The sequence below is a fragment of the Oncorhynchus mykiss genome, chromosome 30 (assembly GCF_057628025.1).
Source record: "Oncorhynchus mykiss isolate SJ-2025 chromosome 30, ASM5762802v1, whole genome shotgun sequence".
Classification (NCBI taxonomy): Eukaryota; Metazoa; Chordata; class Actinopteri; order Salmoniformes; family Salmonidae; genus Oncorhynchus; species Oncorhynchus mykiss.
In genome coordinates this window covers 15,818,049-15,838,361 of record NC_143051.1, presented here as the reverse complement: position 1 = coordinate 15,838,361, position 20,313 = coordinate 15,818,049, and the positions used below count along the sequence as shown (strand labels likewise).

The 20,313-nt window shown below is 39.6% G+C and overlaps 2 protein-coding genes and 1 pseudogene across 2 annotated transcripts; 1 reads left to right on the top strand and 2 right to left on the bottom strand.

The window, feature by feature from the left end:
• Positions 1-5,261: 5,261 nt before the first annotated feature.
• Positions 5,262-10,251, bottom strand: LOC110488007 (chromatin accessibility complex protein 1). Its single transcript, XM_021559951.3, has 3 exons — positions 9,994-10,251; positions 7,369-7,492; positions 5,262-7,052 (listed from the first exon to the last, which is right to left on the bottom strand). The coding sequence occupies exons 1-3, from the start codon at positions 10,144-10,146 to the stop codon at positions 6,973-6,975; spliced, it is 357 nt and encodes a 118-aa protein (XP_021415626.1). The 5' UTR covers positions 10,147-10,251; the 3' UTR covers positions 5,262-6,972.
• Positions 10,252-15,477: 5,226 nt separating this feature from the next.
• LOC149970221 (uncharacterized) lies at positions 15,478-16,414 on the bottom strand (annotated as a pseudogene).
• Positions 16,415-16,494: 80 nt separating this feature from the next.
• LOC110488006 (GATA zinc finger domain-containing protein 1) lies at positions 16,495-19,291 on the top strand. Its single transcript, XM_021559950.3, has 5 exons — positions 16,495-17,382; positions 17,547-17,669; positions 17,773-17,832; positions 17,931-18,114; positions 18,690-19,291. The coding sequence occupies exons 1-5, from the start codon at positions 17,203-17,205 to the stop codon at positions 18,878-18,880; spliced, it is 738 nt and encodes a 245-aa protein (XP_021415625.2). The 5' UTR covers positions 16,495-17,202; the 3' UTR covers positions 18,881-19,291.
• The last annotated feature ends 1,022 nt before the right edge of the window (positions 19,292-20,313 follow it).

Here is a 20,313-nt window from a genome sequence, read left to right as displayed (position 1 = left end):
AATGGTCCACAGTTAAAGCCGAGTGTCTGACATGATCTGCATCTCTAAGTGATTTTATCCAGTATCGCAATAACCCAGAAAAATAAACTATTAAGCTACAAATTATCAACATTTGCTAATGTTTTTGATGTCTTTTTGCATGCCACATTTTACAAAGGGAATCCAAATTTGAACTATACTTTGATCAATGTATTGTACATTGTGACATGAGAGAGCTATATCATACACACACACTGATGTAGCCTACTGGGATATTTCAGTCACTCAAGAAAAGGTACAAAAAAAGGTTGTATGGAAATGTAATTCAAATTCTTCTGTCATTATGGTCATCTGAGCTAAAACCATCCTGTTTTGTGTGTGCCTTTTTTTAAAAGTTCGTTTCCACCTCATATGGGTTGCTTACACATTTTGATTCACAGAGCCACAAAATACTTTCTACATGAATTATCATGCAACCTTGAGTGAACATGCTGCATAGAACGATCAGTATTTGTGTTTTGCACTTTCAAGGCAGCTTGTGGCTGGGCGGACAGAAAAATAAATAAAGGTATTTTATGCCATCAATAGGAATTATAAGAAATAATGTGACTTTGAAGATCTTTAAAAAAAAATACAAAAAAAATGGAAAGATATAGATATATATTCATGAAGTACCTCATAAGCCTGATAAATGCTGCATGGACTTCTCATGTAATCTTTTTCTATTGTCCAATAAAATGTCAATACCCCCCCCCCCACACCCTCTGGGAGGTTTGATTGCCACACAAGGCTGTGCATATGCCATGCAAAACCTGCTTTCTGACTCAATGGGTCTTGTAGGATGTTCTGCATGTTCACTGTCAGAAGTGAAAGGGTATTTTCTGAACCTGCCGCCAAAATAAATGGTTGTGTGTCTTGTATGCATTTGTTAAAACATTTGATTGTCTGAATAGTTGCATCCACACAGTTTCCACATTTTGCTTTTGTTAGGATGCTGTGAGTGTCCATAGAACCTAAAACAATGGGTTCAGTCAATGAAGAATTCATGTAATTTTTCCATCAGCAAAACTATGGGAACGCAATGCTGTTCAATATGACTGTTGACTCCGGTAATTGCCATAAGGGCTGTATCTGCAACTGTTTTTCCTCCCTATCTTACTCTACCACACCTTTGTCTTAAGATAGCCTTAGAACATCAAATGGGGTACATTCTTCTAGTATATTTGGCCTTAAGTACGAAATTATGCACTAGAATCCACAACTTGCAAAAAAAGCTTGATTCCCATAGACACCTTGAAACCATGTCATGCCCCATTGTCATATCTACCTCCTATGAATGTAAGTGTCCTAAAGATGCAGTCACTTGATGAATGTATTTGTTCTGTTATTCTTTCATAGACATTCATCCTCAAATTCTAATCAATTAACTTTTTTTTTTAAAGACCCAAATGTCCTGTCTTTTTACTTATTTTCACAGTAAACAGAGTTTTCAGGGTGCCGTTTTAACCCGTCATTGAGGATCTTTTTTGTTTCTTTAAATGTCAATGTAAGCCACAGAGGAGCAAAGTGACCAAAGTTTATCTTCGCAAAGTCAGCCCTGCACAGTCCTGTGAACTCAAACCTCCTCGCCTGTCATTTAGATTTTCAGTCTCTCTAACTTCTTTTACCACATGCCAAAACTGAATTTGCTGTCATTCCAATCATAGAGAAGTCTTTTTGTTGCTGGTTTATTTGTTCGGATCCACTGCTAAGCTCCTCGTTCTTGTTGTCGTAAAGTGTAAGTGAGCTTTGATTTCTATTTGACTTTGTTAAAAATTATGATTACAAACACAAGCTATGCTGTAAACCCTGTTAGGAAATAATGTGAATACGTATTACTTGATGTAGTTCACTTTGGCTTGACTGTAAATTGCATTAATTAATAAAAAGGTTTGAAGAAACTTTACATGTCTATTTTACTATGCATATAACAATTTGCTTAAAATATGAATGGTTTAATCTAGTCCCGTATGTATGTTTTGAATAACTAGTTATGGTTCTATATAGGTGGACATCATCATCGATTCTGCAAGTTATTAATTCAGTAATACACATTTTTGGCTTCTTGAACCACATCAAATGTCACCATCTTTTGTTTTTGTTAAGTCTTTCTCCCATTCTTATTTACTTATGTCAGAGGTAGACTTCTTCAAAGACATCCCTTGTTTAAAATTTACTGACAAAAACTCACTAAACCGATGGTGTGACTGGAGGCATAAACACAAAATATATATATATTTGGTACATTTGAAAAGTATTCAGACCCCCTGACTTATCACATTTTCTTACGTTACAGCCTTACTCTAAAATTGCTTAAATTGTTTTTTTCCCTAACCCAAAAATTGGTTTTGAAAATGATTAGCAAATTCATGAACTGAAATATGTTTACATAAGTATTCAGACCCTTGACTCCGTACTTTGTTGAAGCACCTTTGGCAGCAGTTACTGCCTCAAGTCTTCTTGGGAATGACGCTACAAGCTTGGCACACCTGTATTTGGAGTTTCTCCGAATCTCTACAGATCCTCTTAAGCTCTGTCAGGTTGGATGGGCAAAGAAACCACTAAAGAACACCAATAAGAAGAGACTTGCTTTGGCCAATAAACACAAGCAATGGACATTAGACTGGTGGAAATCTGTCCTTTTGGTCTGAGTCCAAATTTGAGATGTTTGGTTCCAACTGCCGTGTCTTTGTGATGCAGAGAAGGTGAACGGATGATCGCCATGTGTAGTTTCCACCGTGAAGCATGGAGGAGGAGGTGTGATGGTGACACTGTCAGGAATTTATTTTGGATTCAAGGCACACTTAACCAGCATGGCTACGACAGCATTCTGCAGTGATATGCCAATTTCATCTGGTTTGCACTTAGTCCCACTATCATTTGTTTTTCAACAGGACAATTACTCAACACACCTCCAGGCTGTGTAAATGCTATTTGACCAAGGAGAGAGATTGAGTGCATGAGATGACCTGGCCTCCACAATCACCCAACCTCAACCCAATTGAGATGGTTTGGAATGAGTTGGACTGCAGAGTGAAGGAAAAGCAGCCAACAAGTTCTCAGCATATGTGGGAACTCTTTCAAGACTGTTGAAAAAGCATTCCAGGTGAAGCTGGTTGAGAGAATGCCAAGGGTGTGCTAAGCTGTCAAGGCAAAGGGTGGCTACTTTGAAGAATCTCAAATATAAAATATTTTGATATGTTGAAATGACATGGAAACAACGTTGATTCAACCAGTTTTTGCCCAGTGGGATCATGCCAAACATTGCTATTATAAACAGGGTGGTTAGAGCCCTGAATGCTGATTGGCTGAAAGCTGTGGTATATCAGACCGTATACCATGGGTATAACAAACAAATACAACAACGTTCTAATTATGTTGGTAACAAGTTGATAATAGCAATAAGGCACCTCTGGGGTTTGTGGTATATGGCCAATACACCACGGCTAAGGGCTGTATCCAGGCACTCTGTTGTGTCGTGGCTAAGAACAGCCCTAAGCCGTGGTATATTGGCCATATACTACACCACCTCGGGCCTTATTGTTTAATTAGACCACCCTACTAGCACACGGAAAGAATACACAGGAAAATGTAGGTGAGTTTTTGAAGAACGGATAAAAGTTGCTGTGAACTTAATGCAATGTCCAAAACAAAGAGTCCTGTGGGCTCATGTTTCCCTGGATGAATGATTCAGTGCTGGCCTTGTTTTGTTTCTAGCTCCACTTATTAGGCCTATCTAGATAATAATGCCATTTACATTACTCCTCAGCCCAGCAGCCTCACTTACCATGCTAATACAAACACGGCTGGGGAACAAAACTGGTCCAGTTCCATCGTGGTGTAGTTGCTCCAGGATAGAACAATGAGCTGAGTTCTGCCTGTCCTGTTTCCTCCTGAGTGCCTGGTGCGGGCGGGACCAGGATGATAGTTGGCTTGCACAGCAGCAGGCTTGTGCTAGGCTTTGCTCCTAGAGGGAATATTCAAGCAGTCATATTAATGCCCTTTTACCAGTGGTGTAAATAAACAAAGTAAAAGTACTTTGAAGTACTGCTAAAGTAGTTTTTTTGGGGTATCTGTACTTTGTTTTTCACTTATTTTTACTCCACTACATTCCTAACTAAAAATGTGCTTTTTACTCCCATACATTTCATCTGACACCTAAAAGTACTCTTACATTTCAAATGCTTAGCAGGACAGCAAAATGGTCCAATTCATGGACTTATCAAGAGAACGCGCTGTCATCACTACTGTCACTGATCGGGCAGACTCACTAAATTATGTCTGGCTATCTATAAATTAAAACAAATATTGTGCTGTTTGGCTTGCATTTCAAATTGAACATTTACTTTTACTGGGTGACATTCACTTTTACGTGAGCCATTTTCTATTAAAGTATCTTTACTCAAGTATGACAATTTGGTACTTTACCACAGTGATTATTTGTTATTATAGGCAAGGTAATACTATTGAGAAATTAAATGGTTGTAAAAGTTAGTTGATCAAAGGTGATTGAGCGAACTTCCTCTTGGGGTTTGTGCAAGCAGAATAGGGGAGTAAGAGAACAAAGAGGAAAGGTAATATTGAGCTTTCTGCTCCAAACCAGAATGGTTGAATTCCTAGCGTATGAAGTCATGCATGATCAGTCACTAGTCTTGTTTTAATGCCACGTGCACAAGTACAATGTAATGCCATTCTTGCAAGCTCTAAACCCAACAGTGAAGCAATCAATATAGCATAGAATCTGTTCAGGAGTCTGCTGGTGGCAAACTTGATGAACCGGTACCGCTTGCCATGCAGAAGCAGAGAGAACAGTTTATGTTCAGGACCTGTCACACGGAGGGGTCCAAACACAGCGGGAACATTTATCCAGACGGCACCTGAATAATTGCAAATGCTCTACATCTTCAGTCCTCCCCACATTTTTCTAGTACGATACAGCTTGAACCAATCCCACGGGTAACTAGGAACCCGTTCTTAGATTTACAAGAACCCTTTGTGACTGTGTTTCTAGTATAAAGGAGCACATTGCCAACAAAGGACTCCATCAACAGGAAAGACCACGTGGCATCCCTTCTAGAGAGGTGTTTACATCATGCAACTCCGACTTGAAAAACAAATGGCACAGTGAATATGTTCTTTAGGCTTTTTACATTGAATGAACTGTACCATGTAATATATTCCACTCACAATGCATGCAGATTCAGGGTAGGAAACCCTGTACAAAGCAAGAGGTGCACTTTATGTACTGTATTCTTTGCCTTTTATTCCTCAATAGCGTCACATTCCTATTAGGTGTATTTTAATCACATGTACCTAAAATCCAAACTGTATGCAAAGCCTACAGCATCAGGGGTATTCTGATGGCAATCAAATCTGTTTATACTCCCAGGCTGCAGACCTGTACCATAAAGAGATGTTTTATTGAATGAAGTACAGCTGTGTATGGCGTAACATTGTTGCACCGAGGCGAAAACTTGTATCTACAGTAATTCAACAGATAGGGAATGATGAAGTCTGTGTAGCATGAAGAGGATTTAATTTATTAATAAAACTAAACTATGGTACAAAAGACAAGTCTCATTAGTTGGGTGGGATCGAAATTGCTGTTTTTCACTTGTAGAAAAAAAATATTCATAGCTGTTAAACTGTCCAGTGTTTCCTGATTTCTATTAAATATGAACTATAATTACAATATGAGCGATTTTTTTTTTGAAGGAAGGAAAACAAAGTAATTTAATGGTTATCAAGTTAAGTACCCTAACATAATGGTGCGAGTAGATTGGCCAGCTCATCCTCCCGAAGAGATGTCAGGAGTATGCAATTGAGTTTGAGGTGGGTTTCTTAGTGTTTTTTCCCCCTTCAATGTATGCTTTGGCCACAAATGGGAGTATAGGATGAGTCAACAACATCTATTTGGGTATGAGTTAACAGAATATGATTAAGTTATGATTTAATGGGACAGTTAGGCTACTTAGTTCAGTGCATTCTTGAGACATCACATTACAGGACCTTGCTTTGTAGTTTCATGGCACACAAGACACACAGCAGAATATTTAGACTTTGATTCAATAAATGTATTAAGTCTGATTATTTCACATGAAAAACCAAAAAATATGGCAATGCCTACTGTAGCATAACTTACATTGCAATCGGAGAGGAGCTGTTACAAAAAATAATAAGAGAAGATTTAAATAAGTGCTACCTGCAGCCCCCCAGGACTGGAAGTACCTATGAGTAGTATAGAAAATAGATCACACTAAACACAGCTAAAATCTAAGGTCTGTATATTCCTTAGTCACATAACCCATTCAAACGCTTTAAGAAATCAGTTTGCATGTCTATATTTCTGCAGATTTCATTGGGTATATGAATAAAAGGAATAAAAGTCCATTAGCAAAGACTGTGCATAGGTGTTCCTCTTTATAAAAGGATACAACCAACGAGAAATTGATTTTGACCTGAGAACTGCGTCGCTTGTATGGAAGACATTGTTGAAAAAAAAAAAAGAAACTGATCTGTTCACCCTTTGCTTCAAGGTCTCCTGTAAAACATAATGCCCAAAACAAATGAAATCCCTCATCTCTGTGCACTATATGCATCAGCTGGCATCAAAACCCAGGGGAGTACAGAGAATTCCCTCTTAGGCAGCAGGTTATTGCTGTGGCGGGGAGGGGGGGGGGGGGGGGGGGGGGGGTAACATATAATTATGATTTTAACGCTTTATCTGTAGTCATTTCACAGACTGATTCTTTCTGACCCAAAACTGGATGCTCAGCATGCGGATGACTAGGCAACTTAATTGTAGTAAACATGATATGCTCTAGTAAATCTCAGATCAAGATGTAGGCCTACACAATGCCATTGAATGGAAGTGGTATGAATGTGGTCTACTTCAGGAATATATTCAGACTCCATGCTAGCAATACAACCACTGTTGCTTCAAGGGGTTTTGCTTCAATTGTCTGCTTCTTCAATTGGATTTTCTTCTAGAAGCTTCAGGTAATCCCGAACCAAGATCTTCTTCGGTAGGATATCTACAAACGGAACAGATAAAAATATTTGCTTTCTCAGTGTCATGATAGCCCATGTTCATTCAGAGAGAAGAGAGGGACAGTCAACTGGCGGTGACGAATGTATTAAATCACATTTCATTAAAAAAAAATGTGTCAAATCACCAGTTGGGACCCATCCCTTATGGGATTAATTTACAAACATTACAATAATTCACTATGGTCATGAAATGATAATTATTCCGGTGTTCTCTGCATTGCGCATCGCATAAAGAGTTCATTTCTTTTGTAAAAATCAATACATAATAGTAAAGAAGGTTATCTGTGAGAGAGTTCTTACCTGTGAGAAACTGAAAAGTCTCTTTCTCCTCAACAGTATTGGCCAGATCACTGTACAAGAGGGTCTGGTCTTTCCCTGATCCATTATTGAATGAGGACAGAGCTAGGTGCTGAACAAACAGTTCCTAGAAGAGAGATGAATCAACTTATTACATGGGACAGTTCCATATCATTACCAGTGACACCATTAGGATGAAGGGCAGTCTTCTCTTTACAAGGCTCTGATGGAGGTTACACTATAGCCACGTAAAGTAAGTTGAGGGGCAAATCACATTCTATTGGTCAACTACACATATTCCACAGATGTTATCGCAAGTCTAGCGAAACGCTCCCTATCCCCAACAGTGCAGTAATATACCCCCCCAAAAACACAAAAATCCCCAAAATGTAATTACAAAATTATTAGAAAGAGCAACGTCAGAGTCTGGAATATAAGTACATTTGAAGAAGTCGAAGGTTTACATACACTTGGGTTGGCGTCATTAAAACTCATTTTTCAACCACTCCACAAATTTCTTGTCACCTATATATTTTTAGCAAGTCGTTTAGGACATCTACTGTGTGCATGACAAGTAATTTTTCCAAAAATTGTTTACAGACAGATTATTTCAATGAACCACAATTCCAGTGGGTCAGAAGTTTACATACACATACATTGACTGTGCATTAAACAGCTTGGAAAATTCCATAAAATGATGTCATGGCTTTAGAAGCTTCTGATAGGCTAATTGACATCATTTGAGTCAATTGGAGGTGTACCTGTGGATGTATTTCAAGGTCTACCTTCAAACTCAGTGCCTATTTGCTTGACATCATGGGAACATTTTTAAAAATCAGCCAAGACCTCAGAAAAAAAGATTGTAGACCTCCACAAGTCTGGTTCATCCTTGGGAGCAATTTCCAAATGCCTGAAGGTACCACGTTCATCTGTACGCAGGTATAAACCCCATGGGACCACGCAGCTGTCATACCGCTCAGGAAGGAGACCTGTTCTGTCTCCTAGAGATTAATGTACTTTGGTGCGAAAAGTGCAAATCAATCCCAGAACAACAGCAAAGGACCTTGTGAAGATGCTGGAGGAAACAGGTACAAAAGTATCTATATCCACAGTAAAACGAGTCCTATATCGACATTACCTGAAAGGCCACTCAGAAACGAAGAAGCCACTGCTCCAAAACCGGCATAAAAAAATCCAGACTACGGTTTGCAACTGCACATGGGGACAAAGATTGTACTTTTTGGAGAAATGTCCTCTGGTCTGATGAAACAAAAATAGAACTGTTTGGCCATAATGACCATCGTTATGTTTGGAAGAAAAAAAAGAGGCTTGCACGCTGAAGAACACCATCCCAACCGTGAGAGGGGGGGGGGGGGGGGGGGCAGCATCATGTGGTGGTGCTTTGCTGCAGGAGGGACTTCACACAATAGATGGCATCATGAGGTAGGAAAATGTGGATATATTGACGTAACATCTCATGACGTCAGTCAGGAAGTAAAAGCTTGGCCGCATATGGGTCTTCCAAATGGACAATGACCCCAAGTGTACTTCAAAAGTTGTAACAAAATGGCTTAAGGACAACAAAGTCAAGGTATTGGAGTGGCCATCACAAAGCCCTGACCGTAATCCTATAGAAAATTTGTGGGCAGAGCTGAACATATATTTTGGATGCAAACTGTGGTTAAGCTTCATCAAAGAAGAGAGAGAGGACTGAAAAACAGCTTCTACTGTCTACACATCCTACATGTTAGAAAATACTTAAAATTGTATTTAACTAGTTAGTATTTACAATGACGCCTACCCCAGACGACGCTGGGCCAATTGTGCGCCGCCCTATGGGACTCCCAATCACGGCCGGATAGCCTGGATTCGAACCAGAGACTGTAGTGACGCTTCTTGCACTGAGATGCAGTGCCTTAGACCGAGACTGTAGTGACGCTTCTTGCACTGAGATGCAGTGCCTTAGACCGCTGCGCCACTTGGGAGTCCAGACTAAAACGTTTGTGAATAACAGCCACTGTGACCCGTAGATACAGGCAGTGTTGCTACGGGAAGTGGGATAGATTTGACGTTAGGATTCCGATCTTTGTGCATGACCAGATACGAAACAAAAACGGGAGAAATACTTTGAACACAACAACTGCAGCATTTATTTTGATATAAATCACAACGTACCCATACTTGACTAATTTTATTAAACGCTAGCACTCAAGAGCCCCGAGTGTGGCCACCCCGCCAACATGGCTAGTGAATTAGCCAATGCCTAAATCTACCCGTATTTGGCGGTTGTTCATTTTAGGCCCTGCATTCATTACGGGATAACTGTACATCCTATTCTGGTTTAAATTACAGCCAAATATATTTCCACTTTATGTGCAACCGTAATGTCACTTCGGGGTGAACGTTAGTTAGCTAGCAGTACAGGGTTAGTTACCTACCTTGACAAGTACAGTAAATTTAGAGATTAAAGTCGCACTTTATGAAAGTAGATAGCTAGTACTGTCTATATATGTATACATTCATTTCAGACCTTACTGCAAAATTACCTTGTAGGCCTAGCTAATACGTACCGTTAGCTAGCTAGCATAGCTAAACCAATAAACAAACTGCCGATTGAACTAAACTTACTGTTGCTTTGGTGGTGAGGAGAAGAGCCTCTTGGTTGATGCTTGAGACGTCGGGAGAACTTTTCATGATCAGTTTCACACGAGTCATTGGAAGAGAGATGCCTTTGCTGTTAGATGCATGATTCACTTTCTCTTCCACGTTGTTGCTCGACATCTTGATAAGTATGTTTCTCAGTAGTAAGGGCACACAGTTGATAAACACTTGCGAAGAGCGGAAGTACCCCGCTACTTTCAGAGCAATGACGTGGGCGTGGTTAGTTTTTTTCTTCTTCCATTTCCCTCCAAATCCTTTTTTTATTTGTATTTATTTTTAATTAATTTATGACATTTTTTTCCCCACACTCTACTTTAAAACATTGTTTTTTTAACAACAAATCAATACATAAAGCACGAGGGAACACAAGCATACATAGATTACAAACAATAAACAATCGAGCTAGGGGGTACAATATCACATTACAATTACACAAGGACCTTAAGGAACATACATATACTTACAATTCTAACAGATTTTTTGTTAGTAGAGCATTACAATACAGTTAAATTTCTTTTTATAGGGTACGGAAATGTGGTTCTCTGTTTGTAAATGTACATTTGTGTATATGACATTTGACCAAAATAATAATTAAATTAATTACATAAAAATGTTTCAGCTTATTTCTATTGTATGTAAAGAATCCAAACAGTACATCTCTCCACAATAGTGTAAAATCTTCATAAATGTGTTCAATTATAAATCTACTGATGTCTTGCCAGTTTTCTTACATGAACACAATGCCAAAAAAGATGCAACACTGTTTCTGGGTGGTCATTACAAAAGGAGCAATTTGAGTTGATGTTTTCCTTAAACTTCTTCATATAGTGGTTGGCAGGATAATATTTATGAATAATTTTAAAGGAAACTTCCTTAATTCTGTTAACTAATAGGTATGTGTGTGGCAACATCCAAACTTGTTTCCAACCGATATTATCAATAAATCCATTCCAGGCATGACATACAACATCCTGCTGAAACAAGGTTCGTATCGCTCTGTTGTTGAATGGACCAAAAGAGAAACAAATCTTTCCTACTGATGAGTCAACAGGGTCAATAGAAGGTAGGCTCTGAGGGTCAGGTCTTGACACGTTCCTGAATAACATAGCAACACCTGAGGGAATGGCATCTAAAACAATTGCAAAATCTTTAGGTTTTACAGGGACCTTGTAAAGTGATAAGAATTCCTTATAACTGAGTAAAAGACCCTCTGCATTTACCAGTTGGCTCACCAATAGGATATTATTTCAGAACCCAATATTCTAAAAACAAAGAAGTATCTTTATACAATATATCCCGATTATTCCATATATAATATCTGTGTGGAGAAAAATTGTGTTTATAAATTAAGGACCATGACAAGAAAACCTGCTGATGAAAAGCAGAACGTTCCACTGAAACTTTGTCTATTATAATTGCAAAACAACATGAAGTTAAGGCCACCAAAAGTAGAGAAGACATGATGAGGAATACAATTCCAGATAGAAGTGGGTCTTCTTAGGAATTATTTTATCCAATTGATCTTAAAAGTGTTATTTAAAGTAGTAAAGTCCAGAAAATTCAGTCCACCATTCTCATAAATGTTCATTACAACAGTTGTCCTAATGTACTGGGTACAGTTTCTCAAAAGAAAGTTGAAAAGCATCTGGTCTCTCTCCTTGCTTATTTTACTGTCAAGATATAAAGATAGAGCACCATATGTTAGTCTAGAGATACCTTCAGCCTTGTATCTCTACCTTCAGCCAAGTATCTCTACCAGTAGACCAGTAGAGCAGGGTTCCCCAACTTGCGGGTCAAATCTGGCCCACCAGAAATATTATTTGCTCCCCAAATATATATATATATTTTTTCATAAAATAAAAAATAAAAAAATAATTTTAAAAAAGTCAAGGACTCGAGATGCAAACACTCCCAAATGCAATGTCTCACGAAGGAAGTTATTCTCCCGAAATAAGGCAATAGTTGCATTTTAACTTATTTCATGACGAGAGAGAATACAGGAGACAGTCATATAATAAAGCAGGCAGCGGACCATTTTGTGGTGCTGAAAGGTAAAGCTGCAGCCACAGTGCAATCAATAGGAGGGGACCAGTGCCTGGTGCTGAAAATATAGCTAACTTCTTATGCAAGTGTTGCACAGCAACAGATTGAGAAAACCTACATCAGTCGAGTAATCCATTTAAACAATAATCTTCATTTTAATTTGACTTTACAAACAATAAGAGTTGCAGCTATCAAAAACATATGGAAATATCTGCTCTACCCAAAATTTCAACCAACTAATTGAAGCATTACCGCAAAAAATGGAAAAGGAAAGTGGAAGGGGGAAGAAGTAAGGAACTGGTCTGTTGGCCCTGCAATAAAGATCATCATTGGTTAAAGAATATTGTGATAAGAAAATTTTTCAGTTTAATTTATGTTTAAAAAAATGACAGCTGTACCATAAAGATGGCAAAATAGTTGGGAAGAGATCTTTGACGTACCAATCCCATGGTACATGGTTTATGAACTGATACGCAAAACGATGCCAGATTCAAAATGTAGAATTTCTCAACTTAAATTATTATACAAAATTCTCTCAATAACTAAAAGAATGTTATTTATATGAAGGATACAACCTTCCCAGCTCTGCAGATTTACTTTTAAGAAGGCACACCTGTTAATTGAAATGCATTCCAGGTGACTACCACATGAAGCTGGTTGAGAGAATGCCAAAAGTGCGCAAAGCTGTCATCAAGGCAAAGGATTTGTTTAACACTTTTTTGGTTACTATATGATTCCATATGTGTTATTTCATAGTTTTGATGTCTTCACTATTATTCTACAATGTAGAAAATAGTAAAAATAAAGAAAAACCCTTCAATGAGTAGGTGTTCTAAAACTTTTCACCGGTAGTGTATGTATATATACATATATATATATATATATATATATATATATATATATATATATATATATATATATATACATATATATACATACAGTGCCTTGCGAAAGTATTCGGCCCCCTTGAACTTTGCGACCTTTTGCCACATTTCAGGCTTCAAACATAAAGATAAAAAACTGTATTTTTTTGTGAAGAATCAACGACAAGTGGGACACAATCATGAAGTGGAACGACATTTATTGGATATTTCTAACTTTTTTAACAAATCAAAAACTGAAAAATTGGGCGTGCAAAATTATTCAGCCCCCTTAAGTTAATACTTTGTAGCGCCACCTTTTGCTGCGATTACAGCTGTAAGTCGCTTGGGGTATGTCTCTATCAGTTTTGCACATCGAGAGACTGAATTTTTTTCCCATTCCTCCTTGCAAAACAGCTCGAGCTCAGTGAGGTTGGATGGAGAGCATTTGTGAACAGCAGTTTTCAGTTCTTTCCACAGATTCTCGATTGGATTCAGGTCTGGACTTTGACTTGGCCATTCTAACACCTGGATATGTTTATTTTTGAACCATTCCATTGTAGATTTTGCTTTATGTTTTGGATCATTGTCTTGTTGGAAGACAAATCTCCGTCCCAGTCTCAGTCAGGTCTTTTGCAGACTCCATCAGGTTTTCTTCCAGAATGGTCCTGTATTTGGCTCCATCCATCTTCCCATCAATTTTAACCATCTTCCCTGTCCCTGCTGAAGAAAAGCAGGTCCAAACCATGATGCTGCCACCACCATGTTTGACAGTGGGGATGGTGTGAGCTGTGTTGCTTTTACGCCAAACATAACGTTTTGCATTGTTGCCAAAAAGTTCCATTTTGGTTTCATCTGACCAGAGCACCTTCTTCCACATGTTTGGTGTGTCTCCCAGGTGGCTTGTGGCAAACTTTAAACGACACTTTTTATGGATATCTTTAAGAAATGGCTTTCTTCTTGCCACTCTTCCATAAAGGCCAGATTTGTGCAATATACGACTGATTGTTGTCCTATGGACAGAGTCTCCCACCTCAGCTGTAGATCTCTGCAGTTCATCCAGAGTGAGCATGGGCCTCTTGGCTGCATCTCTGATCAGTCTTCTCCTTGTATGAGCTGAAAGTTTAGAGGGACGGCCAGGTCTTGGTAGATTTGCAGTGGTCTGATACTCCTTCCATTTCAATATTATCGCTTGCACAGTGCTCCTTGGGATGTTTAAAGCTTGGGAAATCTTTTTGTATCCAAATCCGGCTTTAAACTTCTTCACAACAGTATCTCGGACCTCCCTGGTGTGTTCCTTGTTCTTCATGATGCTCTCTGCGCTTTTAAAGGACCTCTGAGACTATCACAGTGCAGGTGCATTTATACGGAGACTTGATTAAACATTTATACAGAGACTTGGATTGTATTTATCATCATTAGTCATTTAGGTCAACATTGGATAATTCAGAGATCCTCACTGAACTTCTGGAGAGAGTTTGCTGCACTGAAAGTAAAGGGGCTGAATAATTTTGCACGCCCAATTTTTCAGTTTTTGATTTGTTTAAAAAGTTTGAAATATCCAATAAATGTTGTTCCACTTCATGATTGTGTCCCATTTGTTGTTGATTCTTCACAAAAAAATGCAGTTTTATATCTTTATGTTTGAAGCCTGAAATGTGGCAAAAGGTCGCAAAGTTCAAGGGGGCCGAATACTTTCGCAAGGCACTGTATATATATATATATATATTGTGGCAGACCAGGGGGTTTGGTCAAGACGTTTACATAGATCAGATACAGACAGAGTATGAGTAGCTCGGTTTCAAGGGTGTTTATTAAATAATAAATCAAAAAGAAAAAGAACAGGTCTCCTCCATGAGACCCTCTCCGCGATACCTTCTCCTGGGCTCCGGGTCTTCCTGTATCCTGTCGTGCACACAAACTCAACTCCCTCATCTTAGCTCGGGTAACCGTATCCAACCACATGGAAGTCACCTCACTTCCCCTAGTCCTCCTGTGTGTGGCCCTTCTGACAGCTTTATGGGCCTTGCACAGCTGGTGAGCAATCCGCCCTTGATATTTCACCAGCTCCCAATCAGCCCCAATTAGTCCTGGCTGGAGAGCCCATCGAGACCTGGCACGTCCAGCAGATGGAGCCATCGCCTCGATGTATACTCCATGTTACCAGGCCTCGACGAGTCTCCCCCTGGTGGCTGACCTGCTGTACGCCACAATATATATATATTGGGGGATTGGAAGTGATGCTAATTACAATTACATTGATGGTAGCTACAATCTATCTGCAGTATTAAAGCTGATCTACCCCTAAATAAAACATTAAATAAAAAATAACAACAAGAGTCCTTAATTGGAGTCTATTTCGTCCGAGTCTAGGCCTATATAAAATATATAAAATACCTTAGCCTAGCTCAGCCAGTTATGAGGCTTAACAGCATCTTTTACAAAAAAAAAAAAATGAATGGCCTAATAGAAGTGGGATTTTTAAAATTATGCGTACTTACAATTGCAACTGGCCAAAAATGTAGCATCCTACATAAAACAATAATTTAAAGATGGCCTGCTCCTTTAACGAGAGAACAAACAGAACTTACTGTCAGCTTGAGACCTAAATATCCCTGGAAAAGCACAATGTTAGTATTGACTAAATACTTTCATATAGGCCACTAAGTGACTTACACAATGGGAAAAGTTGCATTTCCCCTCGGACACGATCTTGTGTCCACAGGCTGTCCTCGATTGAAAGCTGGTTCCTGTCATGAGTCTCTATTGCGTTCATAGAGGAAAATGAGGACTTGATGTTAGTACATAAAATGCAAGATTCTTTATTGTGCTGTATTCCTCTGAGCATGCCATCCAAAACGCACAAGGATTCGGAGAGCATCCTTGATTTGGCTGGATGTCTGGAATTCAATCAGCTGAGTTTGAATTGCGGTCTCATCCAGCGAGGGTATCGTTTTCTTAGCAAGGGAGGATAATTCTCCACTTGGGCGGACTGTGAGAGGATCACGTACAAATGCAATAATATCCTTTGGCATGCTGTAGGCTGTTTAATCTGGTGGAGAAGTTCTAATTTGTAAATTGAACTCTTTCATCACCTCGGACAATGCTGCGACCTTGTCCCTCTGCCTCTCGTTTCTTCAGTGTGCTGAAGTGCAGTAGCCTTCCAGATGACAAATCCAAATCGAACATAGTAAAGGCCTCAAGTTTTTCCACCATGTCCACGACTGTTTTCCCTCTTCCTTGTAACTGGAGATTTAACCCGTTTAAATTAGAACATGCCATGGTTAGATTTATAATGACGTCTGAGATTGAATTATTTGTAAACAGCGATATTTTCATTGCAAATAAGACACACTGGCATGGCATTGGGAAAAGATGGTAAAATGAACGCATATCTCTGTACATTCTTCCCTGAAATTTCAATTTTCATTATCCACCTTTCTTTTGATACGTTTTGAGAGCGACATTTTCTGTTGCTATCAATATGATTGTTCTGAACAGAACGAATGTTGACGTTAAAACAATAGTGTAGCTTCCAGTTGACTACGTAGACCTGTTTTTCCCCACCAATCAACGTACAGAGAAATAGACAAAATAACATTTGAATAGAGACATGGTGATTTTATGAGTGTAATCAGATCGAAAAAAATATGTTATTGTCACTGAATTTATTATGTACTAATCGGATTTGTTAAACATGTTCAATTTGTAGTGTAGGCCAATTCATTGTGCTAAAATTATATGCTATAATTTATGTTCTGACCCGCCGACTAATAGCTCAGAAAAAAATTGGGCCGAGGCCAAACATAGTTGACGAACCCTCAACAGTATGTACTCCTGTTTAAGACAATATGATTGTTGTTTTTTTACTTCCCTTTTGCTAATAAGTAGCTGATAGATAGTTTATAAGCCTGCCTGTTAGATAAATATAATACCTAGATATAAGGCTGTCGATACACGCCATCACAGTAGGTGGAGCATTACACTTCGCTTAGTGTGGCCCACACTAGCTAGCTGAACTTGAAAGAAGAAGACATTTTTACAGACTGATTAGCTAGCTGTCTGGGCTAAATCGATGTAGCCATTTGTGTTGTTCCTTTAGATCTAGCTTATTGCTGGTTGTATTTGATTTGCATGCTGTAGTTTTTTGTCTAAGTACGTCCGTCAAGAACGGCTTTGTTGTTGTTGCTGATGTTAGCCAGAATACAGTTAGCTGGCTAAATAGCTAGCTAGCCTCTGCGTTCATTTCGCTGGCCTACATTTTCCTATCAAGATGCCGCTGGGTTTGAAACCATGTTGCGCTGTCTGCAAAACAAACTCATCGTCAATGTGGAAAAAGGGAAACCAAGGAGAGATCCTGTGCAATAACTGTACGGGGAAGAGCACCAGCAGTGGAGCATCTGGACCCTCTGCGTCCTCCAACACACAGCATAATAATGTCGGGGGCAAGCAGGTTTGCACATATAAAATATACATAGGCCTGCACTGCACTGGAGTGTGCTTCCCTTAGTGGCTGTACCTCCATACTGTTATACTTCCAAGGCAAAGCAGAGATCAATCATATAGGCATGTGTGATCCACATTGTCATATTGGTATTTGACACATCTTGCCCACAGTCTAAACAAGAGATCCACAGGAGATCAGCACGGTTGAGGAGCACCAAGTACAAAAACCCTGCTACCGAAAAAAAGGTCTCTACCAAAGGAAAAGGAAGAAGACACATCTTCAAACTAAAAAATGTCAGTACCATTGGTTCAATACACAGGAACTCAGACATCCTTGTGTTGGATTGTCAGACAATTGTTCTAATTGAAGCTCCTCAAAATGTGATTTCTTCCACAGCCAATCAAAGCACCAGAATCAGTTTCCACTATCATCACATCAGAATCAGTCTTTTATAAGGTACAGTACGTTTACTTATTTTTTAAAAATCATTCAGTACTGTATGTTAGCAAACATAACAAACGTATCTGTATGCCACATCTTTTGTCATTGTGCAGGGTGTGTATTATCAGATAGGAGATGTCATCAAAGTTACAGATGAGGATGATGGGAGGCCATACTATGCACAGATCAGAGGTTTTGTCCAGGACCAATACTGTGAGAAAAGTGCAGCCTTGACTTGGTTGATACCAACCCAGGCCAGTCCTAAGGACCTGTTTGATCCTGCCACTTACATTGTTGGTGAGTGATGATTGAATTTACATCACTTAAAAAAAAATAAAAAAGCCTTTTTTCTCCCCAATTTTGTGGTATCCATTTGGTAGTAACCAGATGGATACCGCTGGACCTCCCGTACGGAGTCGAGAGCCATGCGCCCTCCGAAACACACTGCTTCCTGACACAACGCACATCCAACACGGAAGCCAGCCGCACCAATGTGTCGGAGGAAACACCTTACACCTGGCGACCTGGTCAGCATGCACTGCGCCCGTCCCGCCACAGGAGTCGCTAGTGCGCAATGAGAAGGATATCCCTGCCGGGCCAAACCCGGATGACGCTGGGCCATTGTGCGTCGCCCCATGGACCTCCCGGCTGCGGCAGAGCCTGGGCTCGAACCAAGAAGATGCAGTGCCTTAGACCACTGCGCCACCCAGAAGGCTGAATTTATGTCACATTAGACTAAAGTTACATTTGAGAATACAGAAATAAGTTATGTCTATCTTTGAACATTGTGTAAATGTGAGTAATGTCACAGTAGACTCAAAGACCACAACTAGCCAATAATGTCTCTGTTATTGATTATCTGACTTCTATAGGTCCAGAGGAGGATTTTCCCAGGAAGATGGAGTACCTGGAGTTTGTGTGCCACGCCCCCTCGGAGTACTTCAAGTCCAGGAGCTGTCCTTTCCCCACCATTCCTATCCGTCCAGAGAAAGGCTACATCTGGACCCATATTGGACCCACGCCAGCCATCGCTATCAAAGAATCTTTTGGCAACAGCAATTAGCTGCTGGGGCATTTACAATGAAGATATTAACTTTGTCTGTTAGCTTGCTAACGGACGTATGTACATTTTTGTAATATAATGGAGACAAGTTTTAGACTGTATGAGACACATTATTAGTCTTTGAATATGGAAACTGTGAATGTTTACAAACCAATCTAAATGTAACATCTTGAACAGTACGATAACTACCCATGAAATGATCATCCAGAGGTGACACCATCAAACATGGGATTGACTTTTATATTCAGTAATGTGGAAAATAAGTTTTCAAAAGCTTTGTCTACTAGAATGCTTTTAAAACAATCAACTTAATTTTCTTTAGCCATCTGTGTCATTCATGTGAAGTGTTTAATGAATATTAGATCGAGACCAACTAACATTTTTAAATAAAGAACATTTATTTAGAAATAAGCTGTTAATAGCTTCCAAGTTATCCCTTTGAGTATATTTTTGAGACACTGTGAAACCTTTATGATCATTTACCCCCCCCCCCACAAATCTCCAATCTTTTTTTATAAAAAAAACAAAATCCCCCTTGATTTCACAGTACATGGTCAACATTGATCTGCATGTGCAAATGTGTGCAGCAAGCATACAGTCTGACTTAACCATGAAACCTAGCATTTTCTTTGAGATCATTTCAGCTAATCAGTAAAGCCAAATGGCTGTTAAAGGTGTGTTCAGCCAGTGTTGTGGTGTGTGCTGGGAGTGTTACTGTGTCCCACATCCACATGTGTAGAAGTTGACAGGTAGGACAGCTGGCTGTCAAAGGACAGCCTCATGGCTGTATGACGCATACCCCCCTGCTGGAACAGGTGAGGGGATGCTCTGTTCGAGGTGAGGACATGAGCCCTAGGACCGTGCCTCTGGACTACCAGGCCTGATGACTCCTGGCTGCCCACAGTCCTGGTCTTGCTGCTGCTCAAGTTTTAACTGCTCTCCCCATGGCTATATGGAACCCTGACATGTTCACTGGATGTGCTACCTTCTGGACGTGCTGTTTTCTACTGACTCTACTGCTCCTTCTGTCTCGACCTCTAAATGCTCGGTTATGAAAAGCCAGCTGACATTTTCTCCTGAGGTACTGGCCTTTTGCACCCTCTACAACAAGTGTGATTATTATTTGACCATACTGGTCATCTATGAATGCTTGAAGATCTTAAAGAACAATCTAGCCTTAATTGCAATGTACTCTGAAAATCTCCACCCAGCACAGCCAGAAGAGGACTGGCCACCCCTCAGAGCCTCGTTCCTCTCTAGGTTTCATCCTAGGCTCCTGCCTTTCTAGGAAGTGTTTCCTAGCCACCGTGCTTCTACATCTGCATTTCTTGCTGTTTGGGGTTTTAGGGTGGGTTTTTGTTTAAGCACTTTGTGGCATCTGCTGATGTAAAAAGGGCCTTATAAATACATTGGATTTGATGACCTTGACACAC

Coding starts and splice junctions, on each gene's coding strand:
- LOC110488007 (XM_021559951.3), bottom strand. CDS start 10,146: ATGTCGAGCAACAACGTGGAAGAGAAAGTGAATCATGCATCTAACAGC. Junction 7,493..9,993: donor TCCTCACCACCAAAGCAACA/GTAAGTTTAGTT, acceptor TCTCTCTTCTAG/GAACTGTTTGTTCAGCACCT. Junction 7,053..7,368: donor GACTTTTCAGTTTCTCACAG/GTAAGAACTCTC, acceptor TTCCGTTTGTAG/ATATCCTACCGAAGAAGATC.
- LOC110488006 (XM_021559950.3), top strand. CDS start 17,203: ATGCCGCTGGGTTTGAAACCATGTTGCGCTGTCTGCAAAACAAACTCA. Junction 17,383..17,546: donor ATAATGTCGGGGGCAAGCAG/GTTTGCACATAT, acceptor TCTTGCCCACAG/TCTAAACAAGAGATCCACAG. Junction 18,115..18,689: donor TCCTGCCACTTACATTGTTG/GTGAGTGATGAT, acceptor TGACTTCTATAG/GTCCAGAGGAGGATTTTCCC.